General features: G+C 42.5%; 1 protein-coding gene across 22 annotated transcripts in view; it reads left to right on the top strand.

The window, feature by feature from the left end:
* The window catches only part of LOC129868173 (disks large homolog 2), a 282,679-nt gene that overhangs the window by 215,504 nt on the left and 51,150 nt on the right, over positions 1 to 16,025 (top strand). For all 22 annotated transcript variants that reach the window (XR_008761729.1, XM_055941883.1, XM_055941891.1 and 19 more), the window contains 2 exons: positions 7,458 to 7,508; positions 10,024 to 10,148. Coding sequence is in view for 21 of the 22 variants with exons in the window: in XM_055941883.1 (XP_055797858.1) it covers positions 7,458 to 7,508; positions 10,024 to 10,148 (176 nt within the window). In the remaining variant the exon portion in view is untranslated. The remainder of the gene's footprint in view (positions 1 to 7,457; positions 7,509 to 10,023; positions 10,149 to 16,025) is intronic.

Raw genomic sequence — 16,025 nt, 5'->3', positions numbered from 1 at the left:
TGTCAGTAAACATCCTTGGAAATGCCACTTTGTTTCTGAATGACCTGCCAAAAGTTGTTTACTATTTCACTGCTTTGCCTCTTAACTCATTCGCTGCCTGTTCTAGACAAAAAATATTGAAGATTCCAGAAGAGCACCATTCTGAATTATTTAGCCATGACTTCCATCCCCTGTGTCCACATTGTGTTTGTGACCAGATTTACTTGTCACAAGCTTGTCAGTGTTATAATTAAGCAATAAGGCACGGGGGGTTATTTGGCCAATACATCACGGCTAAGGGCTGTTCATAAGCACAGCACAACACAGAGTATATTGGCCATATATCACACCCCCAAGGTTCCTTATTGTTATTATAAACTGTCTGCCAACGTATTAAGAGCAGTAAAAATACATGTTTGTCATACCCGTGATATATGGTGTGATATACCACGGTTGTCAGCCAATCAGTATTAAGAGCTCGAACCACCCAGTTTGTAATTGCATTTCACTGTTCCAAAGAAACTGAAAGACCTGTAATAGATTGTACTGGTTCTTACTCACACAGCATCAAGGTGGTCCTGTATCACTCAGTTGGTAGAGCATGGAGTTGCAATGTCATAGCTGTGGGTTTGCTTCCTGCTGGGGCCACCAATACAAAAATAATGTATGGATGCTCTACTGTAAGTCACTTAGGATAAAAGCGTCTCCTAAATGGCATATATTATTATTATATTGCTATATATTATTGTTACCCATCCATCTCTAACTCGACCTAAGCCGTATCATTTCACAAACCCTGAAGTCATCAACACTCATATAGGTAATTTGAAAGAAATTATGTTTGAAGGATGCTTAATGCAAAGAGGTCAAATGGTATATAATTGTACATCCAACATGAAGCATTCTGAGGTGATTCTCAGCACATAATGTTCTTCCCCTTTGTGGATACTTAAATAAGAAGAAACTGCAACGCATACATCATCACACAGGAAGTTACCTCCAAAGCGGCGTGGCCTGCATTCTCCGGTCAGAAGTGCAGCGGTAAGGAGAGGCAGAGCAGACATCACTGAATCCTCACTATTTCCTGTAGGCGGCAGGGCCTGGATAGCACAAGAGTGATGAGTTGCCCTGGAAAACCAGATGTTAACTCTAGATTTCCCACTTCTCCCTCTGCAGACCGTGCTTCCCTTCTCCCTCTGCAGACCGTGCTTCCCTTCTCCCTCTGCAGACCGTGCTTCCCTTCTCCCTCTGCAGACCGTGCTTCCCTTCTCCCTCTGCAGACCGTGCTTCCCTTCTCCCTCTGCAGACCGTGCTTCCCTTCTCCCTCTGCAGACCGTGCTTCCCTTCTCCCTCTGCAGACCGTGCTTCCCTTCTCCCTCTGCAGACCGTGCTTCCCTTCTCCCTCTGCAGACCGTGCTTCCCTTCTCCTTCTGCAGACCGTGCTTCCCTTCTCCTTCTGCAGACCGTGCTTCCCTTCTCCCTCTGCAGACCGTGCTTCCCTTCTCCCTCTGCAGACCGTGCTTCCCTTCTCCCTTTGCAGACCGTGCTTCCCTTCTCCCTCTGCAGACCGTGCTTCCCTTCTCCCTCTGCAGACCGTGCTTCCCTTCTCCCTCTGCAGACCGTGCTTCCCTTCTCCCTCTGCAGACCGTGCTTCCCTTCTCCCTCTGCAGACCGTGCTTCCCTTCTCCCTCTGCAGACCGTGCTTCCCTTCTCCCTCTGCAGAGCGTGCTTCCCTTCTCCCTCTGCAGACCGTGCTTCCCTTCTCCTTCTGCAGACCGTGCTTCCCTTCTCCTTCTGCAGACCGTGCTTCCCTTCTCCTTCTGCAGACCGTGCTTCCCTTCTCCCTCTGCAGACCGTGCTTCCCTTCTCCCTCTGCAGACCGTGCTTTTCTTCTCCCTCTGCAGACCGTGCTTCCCTTCTCCCTCTGCAGACCGTGCTTCCCTTCTCCTTCTGCAGACCGTGCTTCCCTTCTCCCTCTGCAGACCGTGCTTCCCTTCTCCCTCTGCAGACCGTGCTTCCCTTCTCCCTCTGCAGACCGTGCTTCCCTTCTCCCTCTGCAGACCGTGCTTCCCTTCTCCCTCTGCAGAGCGTGCTTCCCTTCTCCCTCTGCAGACCGTGCTTCCCTTCTCCTTCTGCAGACCGTGCTTCCCTTCTCCTTCTGCAGACCGTGCTTCCCTTCTCCTTCTGCAGACCGTGCTTCCCTTCTCCTTCTGCAGACCGTGCTTCCCTTCTCCCTCTGCAGACCGTGCTTTTCTTCTCCCTCTGCAGACCGTGCTTCCCTTCTCCCTCTGCAGACCGTGCTTCCCTTCTCCTTCTGCAGACCGTGCTTCCCTTTTCCCTCTGCAGACCGTGCTTTTCTTCTCCCTCTGCAGATCGTGCTTCTTTAAAGGGGCAATTTGGTATTGGTACATCAATTTTTGGACTTTTAATGTAATGATGTATACTGTAAAGCCATTGATTCTTGAAGATTAAACCGTATAAATGCCTCATGAGCTTAACTCAACTGTGTTACTCCATCAGACCCCAAAATATACGCTTGTTTTACTCCACTGTTTATAAACAATGTAATTGTAAACAAACACTGTAGATCATTTTGATCTGATGCATGGTCAGTCTTCCTGATGCATGGTCAACCATAGCTCCGTCAATGAGTTTGAGAGTGGTTACATTTCTTCAGCCCCATCCCTCAGCTGTTTACCAAAATTGATGTTGATGTTGTTTGAACTGCAGTTTATCCCTTTAAAACAATTCAACTCTAAGGAGGTTGACAGACCTTAATATTATAATAAAGCATTTTCCAAGGCAGTGTCTTTTAAAGATGCAGAAGGTAGGCACTGATGTGGAACAGTTTTTATGTTTTATGAAGACAGTTGCCTCCTTTGTCATGTGTTACATTACGTCCAAGGTGGGTGACAATAGGCAAAGGGAGGGGAACCCACTTCATTCAGCTGCCAAATCATCCACAAGGCACCTTTTTTCATTAGGAAGACCTTAGCCTGTTTGCTAGCAACACGACACCAGAATGATACGCCATGTAAACAAATTAAAACCTATGCTGACACCATAGACGTGTCGAAAGCTGCATCATTACCGCTAGAACAGCCAAGCCACTCGTTTTGAAATTTTTGACATCACAGAGGGCACGATCAAAGCGTATGATTGCTCAGAAATGGTGGTCCCATGTTGCTTGGTCTATCCTGAGCTTCATGGTCTGTTGTCCTGTGTTTCAAGGTCAGTTTTCTGGAATTCCTTGGTCTGTCATCCTGACTTTCGTGGTCTGTTGTCCTGACTTTCATGGTCTGTTGTCCGGAATTCCTCTGTCTGTCGTCCTGACTTTCATGGTCTGTCGTCCTGACTTTCATGGTCTGTAGTTCTGACTTTCATGGTCTGTCGTCCTGACTTTCATGGTCTGTTGTCCTGAGTTGCATGGTCTGTTGTCCTGAGTTCCTTGGTCTGTCGTCCTGACTTTTGTGGTCTGTCGTCCTGAATTTCATGGTCTGTCGTCCTAATTTCATGGTCTGTCGTCCTGAATTTCATGGTCTATAGTTCTGACTTTCATGGTCTATAGTTCTGACTTTCATGGTCTGTCGTCCTGACTTTCGTGGTCTGTCATCCTGAATTTCATGGTCTGTCTTCCTGACTTTCATGGTCTATTGTCCGGAATTCCTCGGTCTGTCGTCCTGACTTTCATGGTCTGTCGTCCTGACTTTCATGGTCTATTGTCCTGAGTTCCTTAGTCTGTCGTCCTGACTTTCATGGTCTGTTGTCCTGAATTTCATGGTCTGTCATCCTGAATTTCATGGTCTGTCGTCCTGAATTTCATGGTCTGTTGTCCTGACTTTCATGGTCTATTGTCCGGAATTCCTTGGTCTGTCGTCCTGACTTTCATAGTCTGTTGTCCGGAATTCCTTGGTCTGTCGTCCTGACTTTCATGGTCTGTTGTCCTGACTTTCATGGTCAGTTGTCCTGAGTTTCATGGCCAGTTGTCCTCAGTTTCATGGTCTGTTGTCCTGAGTTTCATGGTCTGTTGTCCTGACTTTCATGTTCTGTTGTCCTGACTTTCATGTTCTGTTGTCCTGACTTTCATGTTCTGTCATCCTGATTTTCATGGTCTGTTGTCCTGAGTTTCATGTTCTGTTGTCCTGACTTTCATGTTCTGTTGTCCTCAGTTTCATGGTCTGTTGTCCTGACTTTCATGGTATGTTGTCCTGAGTTTCATGGTCTGTCGTCCTGATTTTCATGGTCTGTTGTCCTGAGTTGCATGGTCTGTTGTCTTGAGTTCCTTAGTCTGTAGTCCTGAATTTCATGGTCTGTCATCCTGACTTTCATGGTCTGTCATCCTGACTTCCATGGTCTATTGTCCGAAATTCCTTGGTCTGTCGTCCTGACTTTCATGGTCTGTTATCCTAAGTTTCATGGTCAGTTGTTCTGAGTTTCATGGTCAGTTGTCCTGAGTTTCATGGTCAGTTGTCCTCAATTTCATGGTCTGTTGTCCTCAGGTTCATGTTCTGTTGTCCTCAGTTTCGTGTTCTGTTGTCCTCAGTTTTGTGTTCTGTTGTCCTCAGTTTTGTGTTCTGTTGTCCTCAGTTTTGTGTTCTGTTGTCCTCAGTTTCGTGTTCTGTTGTCCTCAGTTTCATGTTCTGTTGTCCTCAGGTTCGTGTTCTGTTGTCCTCAGGTTCGTGTTCTGTTGTCCTCAGTCTTGTGTTCTGTTGTCCTCAGTTTCGTGTTCTGTTGTCCTGAGTTTCGTGTTCTGTTGTCCTGAGTTTCGTGTTCTGTTGTCCTCAGGTTTGTGTTCTGTTGTCCTCAGGTTTGTGTTCTGTTGTCCTCAGGTTCGTGTTCTGTTGTCCTCAGGTGCGTGTTCTGTTGTCCTCAGGTTCGTGTTCTGTTGTCCTCAGGTTCGTGTTCTGTTGTCCTCAGGTTCGTGTTCTGTTGTCCTCAGGTTCGTGTTCTGTTGTCCTGAGTTTCGTGTTCTGTTGTCCTCAGTTTTGTGTTCTGTTGTCCTGAGTTTCGTGTTCTGTTGTCCTCAGTTTCATGGTCTGTTGTCCTCAGTTTCATGTTCTGCTGTCCTGAGTGTTGAAGAATCAGCTGAACCTTGTGTCTGCTTCATGCTTACCAGTATACGGTGTCCATATTAGGACAGCCTCAGTCTCAGCACCAGCCACAACTCAGACAAAGGTCTCATTACTAAAACAAAGACTGAACACCACTACAACAGGCATTCCCTGTTGTCCTTTGGGTTAGCTGCTTTAGGAAAAGTCATTCTTTAAAGGTCAATCTGCAGTTCAAACAACAATTATAGTTTACCAATATGACTGTTTTGGTAAACAACTGTTTTGGTAAACGGTAATTGAACTCCACAGGTATGCTGGCCCATGTTGAGTCAAATTTTTCCCACAGTTGTGTCAAGTTGGCTGGATGTCCTTTGGGTGATGGACCATTCTTGATACACAAGGGAAACTGTTGAGCGTGAAAATCTCTGCAGCGTTGCAGTTCTTAACACACTCAAACTGGTGCGCCTGGCACCTACTACCATACCCTGTTCAGAAGCACTTCAATCTTTTGTCTTGCCCATTCCCCCTCTGAATGGCATACATACACAATCCATTTCTTAATTGTCTCAAAGCTTTAAAATCATTATTTAACCTGTCTCCTCCCCTTCATCTACACTGATTGAAGTGGATTTATCAAGTGAAATCAATAAGGGATCATAGCTTTCACCTGGATTCACCTGGTCACTATATCATGGAAAGAGATGTTTTGTACACTTAGTGTATATAATTATTTAAAAGTCCAAAATGAATGTACAAATCCCAGATTGTCCCACACTGTGCCATCAACACCCAGCACAGCAGGCCTCCACAATTAATATGAGGGAAAGAGGAGAGATCATAGAGGGTGACAGGACCAAATTGGAGTTAATTTAATTTATGCTGTGGCCTCTGTAGAAATTAGGCAATACATCATGTGGCTGTTTGAAGACTGTGGTTGCTCACTTTTAATTGAATTTCAAACCATAGAAGAACAGAATGGTACACAGTATAGCTGCTGTTGTCTCTCATTGCTATTAGGTGGTGAGCCTCATCAGGAAATGTGGGAAGCGTGTGTGTGTGTGTGTGTGTATTTGTTTGTGTGTGTATTTGTTTGTGTATTTGTTTGTGTGTGTCTTTGTTTGTGTGTCTGTCTGTCTGTCTGTCTGTCTGTCTGTCTGTGTGTGTGTGTGTGTGTGTGTGTTTGCTTGTGTGTGTCTGTGTGTGTGCGTGTGTGTGTGTGTGTGTGTGTGTGTGCGTGTGTGTGTGTGTGTGTGTGTGTGTGTGTGTGTGTGTGTGTGTGTGTGTGTGTGTGTGTGTGTGTGTGAGTGTGTGTGTGTGTTGTGTGTGTGTGTGTGTGTGTGTGTTTGTGTGCACATGGTGTGTGTACAGTGACACTCCAGTGTAATATTACCACCTTTCAGTCATAGCTGCCCTCACAGAGTAATGGCTTCAAGCTCTCAACTATAGAGACAATAATCCTATTTGACTATTACGCATAGGTTAAAGTTTCCATCACTGTGACGGATTTCTGTCATATAGAGTTCAACATTTTGGGTGGTGTTAATGTGCTGCTGTAGTAACAGTCTCGGTTTAAACACCAACTTAGGTACATTGCAATTGACCTGATGGGACTTCGGTCTCAGTGGGTCTCTGATATTGGCACTGAATAAGGGCAGTGATGGAAGGAGGAGAGCTCTGGACCAATGCCGAAACCACTTTGGGAAGTGAGCCTTGTTGAAACAGCAGGTAAATAGATATGGATTTTCAGGTCCCAGACTGCCTCAGCTGCAGATGGGAGGCAATTAAATCCAAAGTAGTGCCACTGGATAGGAGTAGGGGGAGGGTTGATGTTGTTGTGGCTTGAACTTTGAGCAAATGCTTGGACTTATCCGCTATTTTCTAAAACTAGAAGGGATTAGTTTGACCTCTGGTCTAGAAACCAATCAAACCAAGTCAAGTAAGTATCATGTACTATCTGTGTCATCATGTCTTGTGTTATGGGTGTCATCATGTCTTGTGTTATGGGTGTCATCATGTCTTGTGTTATGGGTGTCATCATGTCTTGTGTTATGGGTGTCATCATGTCTTGTGTTATGGGTGTCATCATGTCTTGTGCTAATTGTTATATGTTTTATGTATTTATACTGCTGAAGAAAGCAAGTACCTTCAGGCTCAACCTAACACTTGAATAGTCCCCGCAAAATTGTGATTCGTACAAATAATCTGAGACGCAAAAACCATCACACAGGAAGAATTGTTCCTTATAACCCTCAAGCCCTATGTTTTCCGATGGACGTACGTTTTGTTATGGATGTTGAGAGAGATTAGAAAGGAATGGAAGACAATAATGCAAGACTATTATGACGGTGCTCACCCCTCTGTAAACTTACAGGAAACAAAGTTATGTACTGGGTATAATTCATCGAATCCACTATTGTTTTCCCACAGGTCAACGGGACAGAAATTGAATATGAGTTTGAAGAAATCACACTAGAGCGGGTGAGTTGATGCACACAGTCTGAAAGGACTCTATTTAAAAGAACCCAGCGAGGACTGCAGTCATTGAAATTGAATGAGGGATGCTCATCTCAGTCATTGAAATTGAATGAGGGACGCTCATCTCAGTCATTGAAATTGAATGAGGGACGCTCATCTCGGTCATTGAAATTGAATGAGGGACGCTCATCTCAGTCATTGAAATTGAACGAGGTATGCTCATCTCAGTCATTGAAATTGAACGAGGTATGTTCTTCACAGTCATTGAAATTGAACGAGGTATGTTCTTCACAGTCATTGAAATTGAATGAGGGACGCTCATCTCAGTCATTGAAATTGAATGAGGGATGCTCATCTCGGTCATTGAAATTGAATGAGGGACGCTCATCTCGGTCATTGAAATTGAATGAGGGACGCTCATCTCAGTCATTGAAATTGAATGAGGGATGCTCATCTCAGTCATTGAAATTGAATGAGGGACGCTCATCTCGGTCATTGAAATTGAATGAGGGACGCTCATCTCAGTCATTGAAATTGAATGAGGGACGCTCATCTCAGTCATTGAAATTGAACGAGGTATGCTCATCTCAGTCATTGAAATTGAACGAGGTATGCTCATCACAGTCATTGAAATTGAACGAGGTATGTTCTTCACAGTCATTGAAATTGAACGAGGTATGTTCTTCACAGTCATTGAAATTGAACGAGGTATGCTCATCACAGTCATTGAAATTGAACGAGGTATGCTCATCACAGTCATTGAAATTGAACGAGGTATGTTCATCACAGTCATTTCCCATAAAGGGCATCTAATCTAGTGTAGTCATTAAATGCGACAGGCATACTGTACTGTCGGTAAAATGTAGGTGAGTGTGTTTAAAGTCACTGTTAGTCACCAAACTACCTCTGCTACATATGTTTCAAAATGTCTTGACCCCACAGAAAAACAAACAACAACAAGAAGCTAACTGACACCATTTTGAAGCTTTTGTAGAAACTAGATGAATTAAAAACTGCCAAAGACACAGTAACCCCAGGCTCAAGAAAGGGTTTCCAGCTTCATGCACCAATTTTAAATTAAAATGGGAATGCCATCACAGTTTGTTATTCCGTTATCCAAACTTAAACAGGAACCTGTTTTACTTTCCACTGAAGCGAATTGATCTCAGCCAGACTAGCTCAATAACACAAACATCGAAGTCCTGTGGGTGTTTTGAGCAGGCCAGCCCTTAATTGGGACATAGCATTTGCATGAGAACAGCCAGGGAGAGCATCCTCAAGACTCAATGGTGATAAGAGGATTAGCTTGGCTGTCAAAGACATTTTGACAGCTGGAAAAGGATCCTCATGACCCTAAACAATGCATTACAATAGGGAAAGGTCAGTTCAGTCAAAGGAAGGGAAAAGTCATCTTAAAGCGGAACCTTGAGCCTTTGGTGCAAACTTCACAGCTCCCCCTCTCGGGGGAAAAAGCAGACATAAACAGTGGCTTTGGGGCTAATGCTAATGCTATGTCTGTGCTATTCAGGCTTCACGCCACAGACCCTGTATCTATGCTCTCCACTTCCATTGCCCTAGCTAGCCAATGGGCTTAGATTATGAGTGCACTTGAGTGAGCTAGCTATCATCACTTCCATCTCATCTCAGCCTGATTGAGTTCTGTTTGTATTTATGGAGAGGGAAGCTTCCCCTGAGGGAGATCAGTGGTCATTGTATTCACCATGCCTGCAGCTCAGCCTGCAGGGTCAGTGGATATTTAGTCAAGAGATGCCCCTACTCCCATCAGTTAGCAATTTAATCAAAGCGTCCACATTCATTTTGTATGTGTCGAGGGGGATTTGGCTCATAAAACCGATGGAGCTGGGTTGTTGTACAAAGAAACATTAGCATTCGAGAATGATGCATTTTCTGCCTCAGCCTCTGTATTGTGTTTACTGGTTATGAAGTCATACAAATCGAAAAGAAAAAGTGAATCTCGTGAACCCGTATGAAAATTAAGTAAAAAAAAATGTTATTGTCAATTTACTATTTTCAAACTAAAAATGAAATATTGACTTGTGTTACATGTTTATTTCACTTTCAAATAGTTTATTTAGGAATTATTATTTTTTGCTATAAAAGTATGTTTTCGGACATATTTCTAGTACTAGAAATAGTTTGTTCGTATTAGTTTTTAGTAAGTTGGGGGCGTGTATAATGCAAATTAGACAGAATGTGGAATTCTGGGAAAACATGCACCTACAAGACAATTGCTAAATTGTCAAATGATTTTAAAGGTAGAGTCAGTGATGCACAAAGTAAACAGCAGTGTCAGGCTGACTTCCTGATACACAAGCGTGAGGCTAAACTTCTCTGCTGTTGCTGTTCACGTGGCAGCAGATTGAAGAATACCAGCAAAACAGAAATTGTATTTTTATGTTGTATGTAATTTAGGCTAGGATACAGTTTAACACTATAAAGGAATAGAAGTGTAAAAGTACTGGTAGATGTTTTATTAATTGTTCTTCATGCTCTATAGGGGAACTCAGGGTTGGGTTTCAGCATCGCTGGAGGAACAGATAACCCCCATATCGGTGATGACCCAGGGATCTTCATCACCAAGATCATCCCTGGTGGCGCGGCAGCAGAGGATGGCCGGTTAAGGTGAGTGCTATGGATTGAGCCCTTTACAAATGAACACTTTACTCAAGACATTGAGATAGCATTTATACAAGAGCATTTTGCTGTCAGAATGAATTATAACTTTTATTTTTATTTGACCTTTATTTGACTACGCAAGTCAGTTAAGTACAAATTTTTATTTAACAATGACGGCCTACCCCGGACGATGCTGGGCCAATTGCGCACCGCCCTATGGGACCCCCGATCACGGCCAGTTATGATACAGCCCGGGAACGAACCAGGGTCTGTAGTGACACCTCTAGCATTGAGATCCAGTGCCTTAGACCGCTTCGACACTCGGGAGCCTATGGATGGCTCGGGGACTCTCACCCATCATTTGATCTAAGTGCCTTCAGAAAGTATTCATACCCCTTGATATATTCCACATTTTGTTGTGTTACAGCCTGAATTCAAAATGTATTAACTTCTCTAGGGTAGGTGAGACGCTAACGTCCCACCAGGCCAACATCTGGTGAAACTGCAGAGAGCTAACATTTTAAATACACCATTCATTGTATTAAACATTCTTGTAAATGCATGTATCTTACATCATTTAAAAGATGAACGTCTTATTAATCCAGCCGCTGTGTCAGATTTCAAAAAGGTTTACTGCAAAAGCAAACATGCGATTTTCTGAGGACGGCGCCCCACATACAAGTATTACTAGCATTTTCCAACCAAGCATTAGCGTCACGAAAGTCAGAAATAACAATAAAATAAATCGCTTACCATTGAAGATCTTCCTCTGGTGGCAATGCCAAGTGTCCTAACTACACAGTGAATGTTCGTTTTGTTTGATAAAATCCATTTTTATAGCCTAACACGAAACATTTGTAAACCGGTTGCGTCGTGATTTCCGTCTCATTCAACTTTGGACGAAGCGTTTGTGGTAATTACACACACTAAACAAACGTTTATCCAGTCATGGTTGGTTTCATTGCAATCCTCTGATTGTTACTAACACAACCATACATCATGGCTCTTTTCCCGGGACGTATTGACCGAAACAAACCGATTTGAAGACACCAATCAATGACCTCATTGCGCACCAATGGTAGGACCGGTCTATCGTTGATTGACTGTATTTTGGCCCAATGACCACTGATCATCTTGAAATCTAGCTTGGAAGATAGCCAATGAGCTGAGGTAAACGGCAATATGTAATGGTTATACGTTTGACTCTGGCGTAAAAGAGGTTAATTCGCCATTGCAAATCCTACTTGACGGAGCCACGAGTGTTACGCATAGCAGTACATATTCAATAGCATTTTCAACAAGTTTATATATTTAAATTATGGCGAATAAATCAGGAAAAGCTAAAACAAAGTCTAGGTATACAGATTTAAACCAAATTATAGAGGAAATTGATAGAGACAGCCCCCCATCTCACAGCTAGCCTCCAGGGAGCTGCTCATCCAGGAGCTTGCTAGCTACAACAAGTCCACTGCAGCACCTTCTGCTCCAACCAGTGGTGTTCACCTGCCCAGATTCATCTTTGCAGGCATGAATGTGCCTCAGGGCAAAAAGGGCACAGTAGGGAGACGTCGTTGTGCCCTTTGTCACAGGAAATGCCCCATCACCTGCACCACCTGTTCAGTAAGCCTCTGCTTTACAGCAGAAAGAGACTGCTATGGGCCATGGCACCAGCAGCACAATATTGTGTAGAGGACTGAGGGTCTTCACAATATTGTAAATAGAAAATGTGTAAATAGTTACCACTGTTATTTGTTTGTTTATTATTATTTATTTATTGTATTATTTTTTTCATATATATATATATATATATTTATTTTTTGGGGGTGTGTTAGAATAGCATTTATGTATTTTGTATATAGTTATTTCCTTCAAAATGTATCACTGTTCCAATTCGGCCACTTGGGTACATTTGTGTGGGACACCTGGGTGACTTCATGCTCAATGTCATGTAGCTCGCTCATTTTTGAAGTTATCTGTCTAAAACTTTGCTCAGCTATTGTTGCCATCTTATGTTTTTCATTCAAATCATCCACAGCATCCTATCTGTATGTTTGGCTGTTCTTGGTCATTTGAAAGATGATGCAGCAACAATAAAAACAGAAAACGTATGTTTATTTCCTTGTATTTTCTTCTACCAGATCTATTGTGTATTATTCTCCTACATTCAATTCACATTTCCACAAAATTCAGAGTGTTTCCTTTCAAGACAACCATTTTCAAGTCTTGCCATAGATTTTCAAGCAGATTAAATTCAAAACTGTAACTCGGCCATTCAGGAACGTTCACTGCCTTCTTGGTAAGCAACTCCAGTGTAGACCTTGTGTTTTAGGTTATTGTCCTGCTGAATGGTGAATTCTTCTCCCAGTGTCTGGTGGAAAGCAGACTGAACCAGGTTTTCATCTAGGATTTTGCCTGTTCTTCCGTTTACTTTTTACTCCCCAAGTCCTTAATGATTACAAGCATACTCATAACATGATACAGTCACCACTATGCTTGAAATTATGGAGAGGTAGTCAGTAATGTGTTGTATTGGGTTTTCCCCAAACATTACACATTGCATTCAGGACAAAAAGTGAATTGCTTTGCCACATTTTTTGCAGTATTGCTTTAGTGCTTTGTTGCAGACAGGATGCGTGTTTTTGAATATTTTTATTCTGTACAGGGTCCTTTTTTTTCACTCTCACTCTGCCAGGTTAGTATTGTGGAGTAACTACAATGTTGTTGTATCACAGCATTAAACTCTGTAACTCTTTTAAAGTCACCATTTGCCTCATGGTGAAATCCCTGAGCGGTTTTCTTCCTCTCCAGCAACTGAGTTAGGAAGGACGCATGTATATTTGTAGTGACTGGGTATATTGATACACCATATATTATATCGTCATCATGTTCAAAGGGATATTCATTGTCTGCTTTTTTATACCCATCTACCAATACTAACTTTTCTTTGCGACGCATTGGAAAACCTCCCTGGTCTTTGTTGTTGAACCTGTGTTTAAAGTTCACTGTTCAACTGCGGAACCTTACAGATAATTGTATCAAAAATAATGTTATTTACTCCTGAACTTATTTAAGCTTGCCATAACAAAGGGGTTGAATACTTATTGACTCAAGACATTTCAGCTTTTCAAATTTAATACATTTGTAAACATTTTGAAAAACATTATTCCACTTTGACCTTGTGAGGTATTGTGTGTAGGCCAGTGCCAAAATGTCTCAATTTAATCCATTTTAAATTCAGGCTGTAACACAAAAAAATGTGTAACAAGTCAAGGGGTGGGAATGTTTTCTGAAGGCACTGTATACAGTTGAAGTCAGAAGTTTGCATACACTTAGGTTGGAGTCATTCAAACTCATTTTTCAACCACTCCACAAATTTCTTGTTAACAAACTATAGTTTTGGCAAGTCGGTTAGGACATCTACTTTGTGCATGATGTAAGTAATTTTTCCAACAATTGTTTACAGACAGATTATTTCACTTATAATTCACTGTATCACAATTCCAGTGTGATTGTCAGAAGTTTACATACATTAAGTTGAATGTGCCTTTAATCAGCTTGGAAAATTCCAGAAAATGATGTCATGGCTTTAGAAGCTTCTGATAGGATAATTTACATCATTTGAGTCAATTGGAGGTGTACCTGGGGATGTATTTCAAGGCCACCCTTCAAACTCAGTGCCTCTTTGCTTGACATCACTAGAAATCAAAAGAAATCAGCCAAGACCTCAGAAAAAACATTGTAGACCTCCACAAGTCTGGTTCATCCTTGGGAGCAATTTCCAAATGCCTGAAGGTACCACGTTCATCTGTACAAACAATAGTACGCAAGTATAAACATCATGGGACCACGCAGCCGCCATACCGCTCAGGAAGGAGATGCGTTCTGTCTCCTAGAGATGAACGTACTTTGGTGCGAAAAGTGCAAAGCAATCCCAGAACAACAGCAAAGGACCTTGTGAAGATGCTGGAGGAAACAGGTACAAAAGTATCTATATCCACAGTAAAACGAGTCCTATATCAACATAACTTGAAAGGCCGCTCAGCAAAGAAGGAGCCACGGCTCCAAAACCGCCATAAAAAGCCAGACTACGGTTTGCTACTGCACATGGGGACAAAGATCGTACTTTTTTGGAGAAATGTCCTCTGGTCTGATGAAACAAAAATAGAACTGTTTGGCCATAATGACCATCGTTATGTTTGGAGGAAAAAGGGGGAGGCTTGCAAGCCCAAGAACATCATCCCAACCGTGAAGCACGGGGGTGGGAGCATCATGTTGTGGGGGTGCTTTGCTGCAGGAGGGACTGGTGCACTTCACAAAATAGATGGCGTCATGAGGAAGGGGAAATTATGTGGATATATTGAAGCAACATCTCAAGACATCAGTCAGGGAGTTAAAGCTTGGTCGCAAATGGCTATTCCAAATGGACAATGACCCCAAGCATACTTCCAAAGTTGTGGCAAAATGGCTTAAGGACAACAAAGTCAAGGTATTGGAGTGGCCATCACAAAGCCATGACCTCAATCCTATAGAAAATCTGTGGGCAGAACTGAAAAGCGTGTGCGAGCAAGGAGGCCTACAAACCTGACTCAGCCTGACTCAGACTCAAACCAGCTCGTCAGGAGGAATGGGACAAAATTCACCCAATTTATTTTGGGAAGCTTTTGAAAGGCTACCCAAAACGTTTGACCCAAGTTAAACAATTTAAAGGCAATGCTACAAAATACTAGTTGAGTGTTTGTAAACTTCTGACCCACTGGGAATGTGATGAAATAAATAAAAGCTGAAATCAATCATTCTCTCTACTATTATTCTGACATTTCACATTCTTAAAATAAAGTGGTGATCCTAACTGACCTAAGACTGGGAATTTTTACAAGGATTAAATGTCAGGAATTGTGAAGAACTGAGTTTAAATGTGTTTGGCTAAGGTGTATGTAAACGTCCGACTTTAACTGTATGTGCTATGTTTTGAAGGCTCGATCATGTAATGGATAGGCTGAAAGGGTTCGTTTTCAGATTTTCCCCCAAATGTTATATAACTTTGAGAGCTATTCTTTGACAATTTGTTCCAGAAATCTACCATTCACATTGTCTTTGTTCGTCATGTTAGTAGTTTGGGTTAACGTTAACGCTTCATTGGATTGCATTTATTCCTGAAACTATCCCTAAACACCCCAATATTAATCTCACATGTGGTACTATGGCAGACTATATGCTATAACATTATTACTCCTTGTAGAAGTCATTTGAGCCTACATGAATGCAGAGCCAAACGAAAGTCTTCTTTAAGAGGTGGTGGGTAAATAATCAGTTCTAGATTCGGTGTGAGTCAAGAGAGAAATGTCACTTAGAGAAGCAATTACATGCTCTCTCTGTTTTACCCTTGCCTGACTTTGGGGAGCTCTGCTCAGCTGTGGATAAATCACACTGGCGTGTCCAATGAATGTTTTGTTTTCTAAGATGTGCACAGAGACTAATGCATTAGTGGGAAAGGCCTACCGTCTCAAAGACACAATGGGTTTTGACACTGTTTAAGTATTATAGTCAGGCACACTTCTCCTAGTTGTGGTAATTTATTCACTGCACAGTCCGGGGAATGTAGCATAACATTACTTATTCTCAGCACATTGTTGCTCTTACGTTGTAGCTGAATGTAAATAGGAAATACTCAAAAGCTTTTCTCTGGGAGCACTCTACAAAACATAAGGTTTTTGGGATGCTTCGAGCACCACTTCGTTAGCAAGATAACAGAAACTAAAAGGGATGTTCAGGATTTTACAACTTGATGTTAGATGGTTTCTCACCCTGAAAGTAGTCTATGGGCCAGGAGACAATGAAGAGACACTGAACTGAACCAGGAGACACATGGTTCAGTTCTCTTTA

The sequence above is a fragment of the Salvelinus fontinalis genome, chromosome 13 (assembly GCF_029448725.1).
Source record: "Salvelinus fontinalis isolate EN_2023a chromosome 13, ASM2944872v1, whole genome shotgun sequence".
In the NCBI taxonomy this organism is placed as follows: domain Eukaryota; kingdom Metazoa; phylum Chordata; class Actinopteri; order Salmoniformes; family Salmonidae; genus Salvelinus; species Salvelinus fontinalis.
This window is presented reverse-complemented; position numbering and strand designations above follow the sequence as displayed.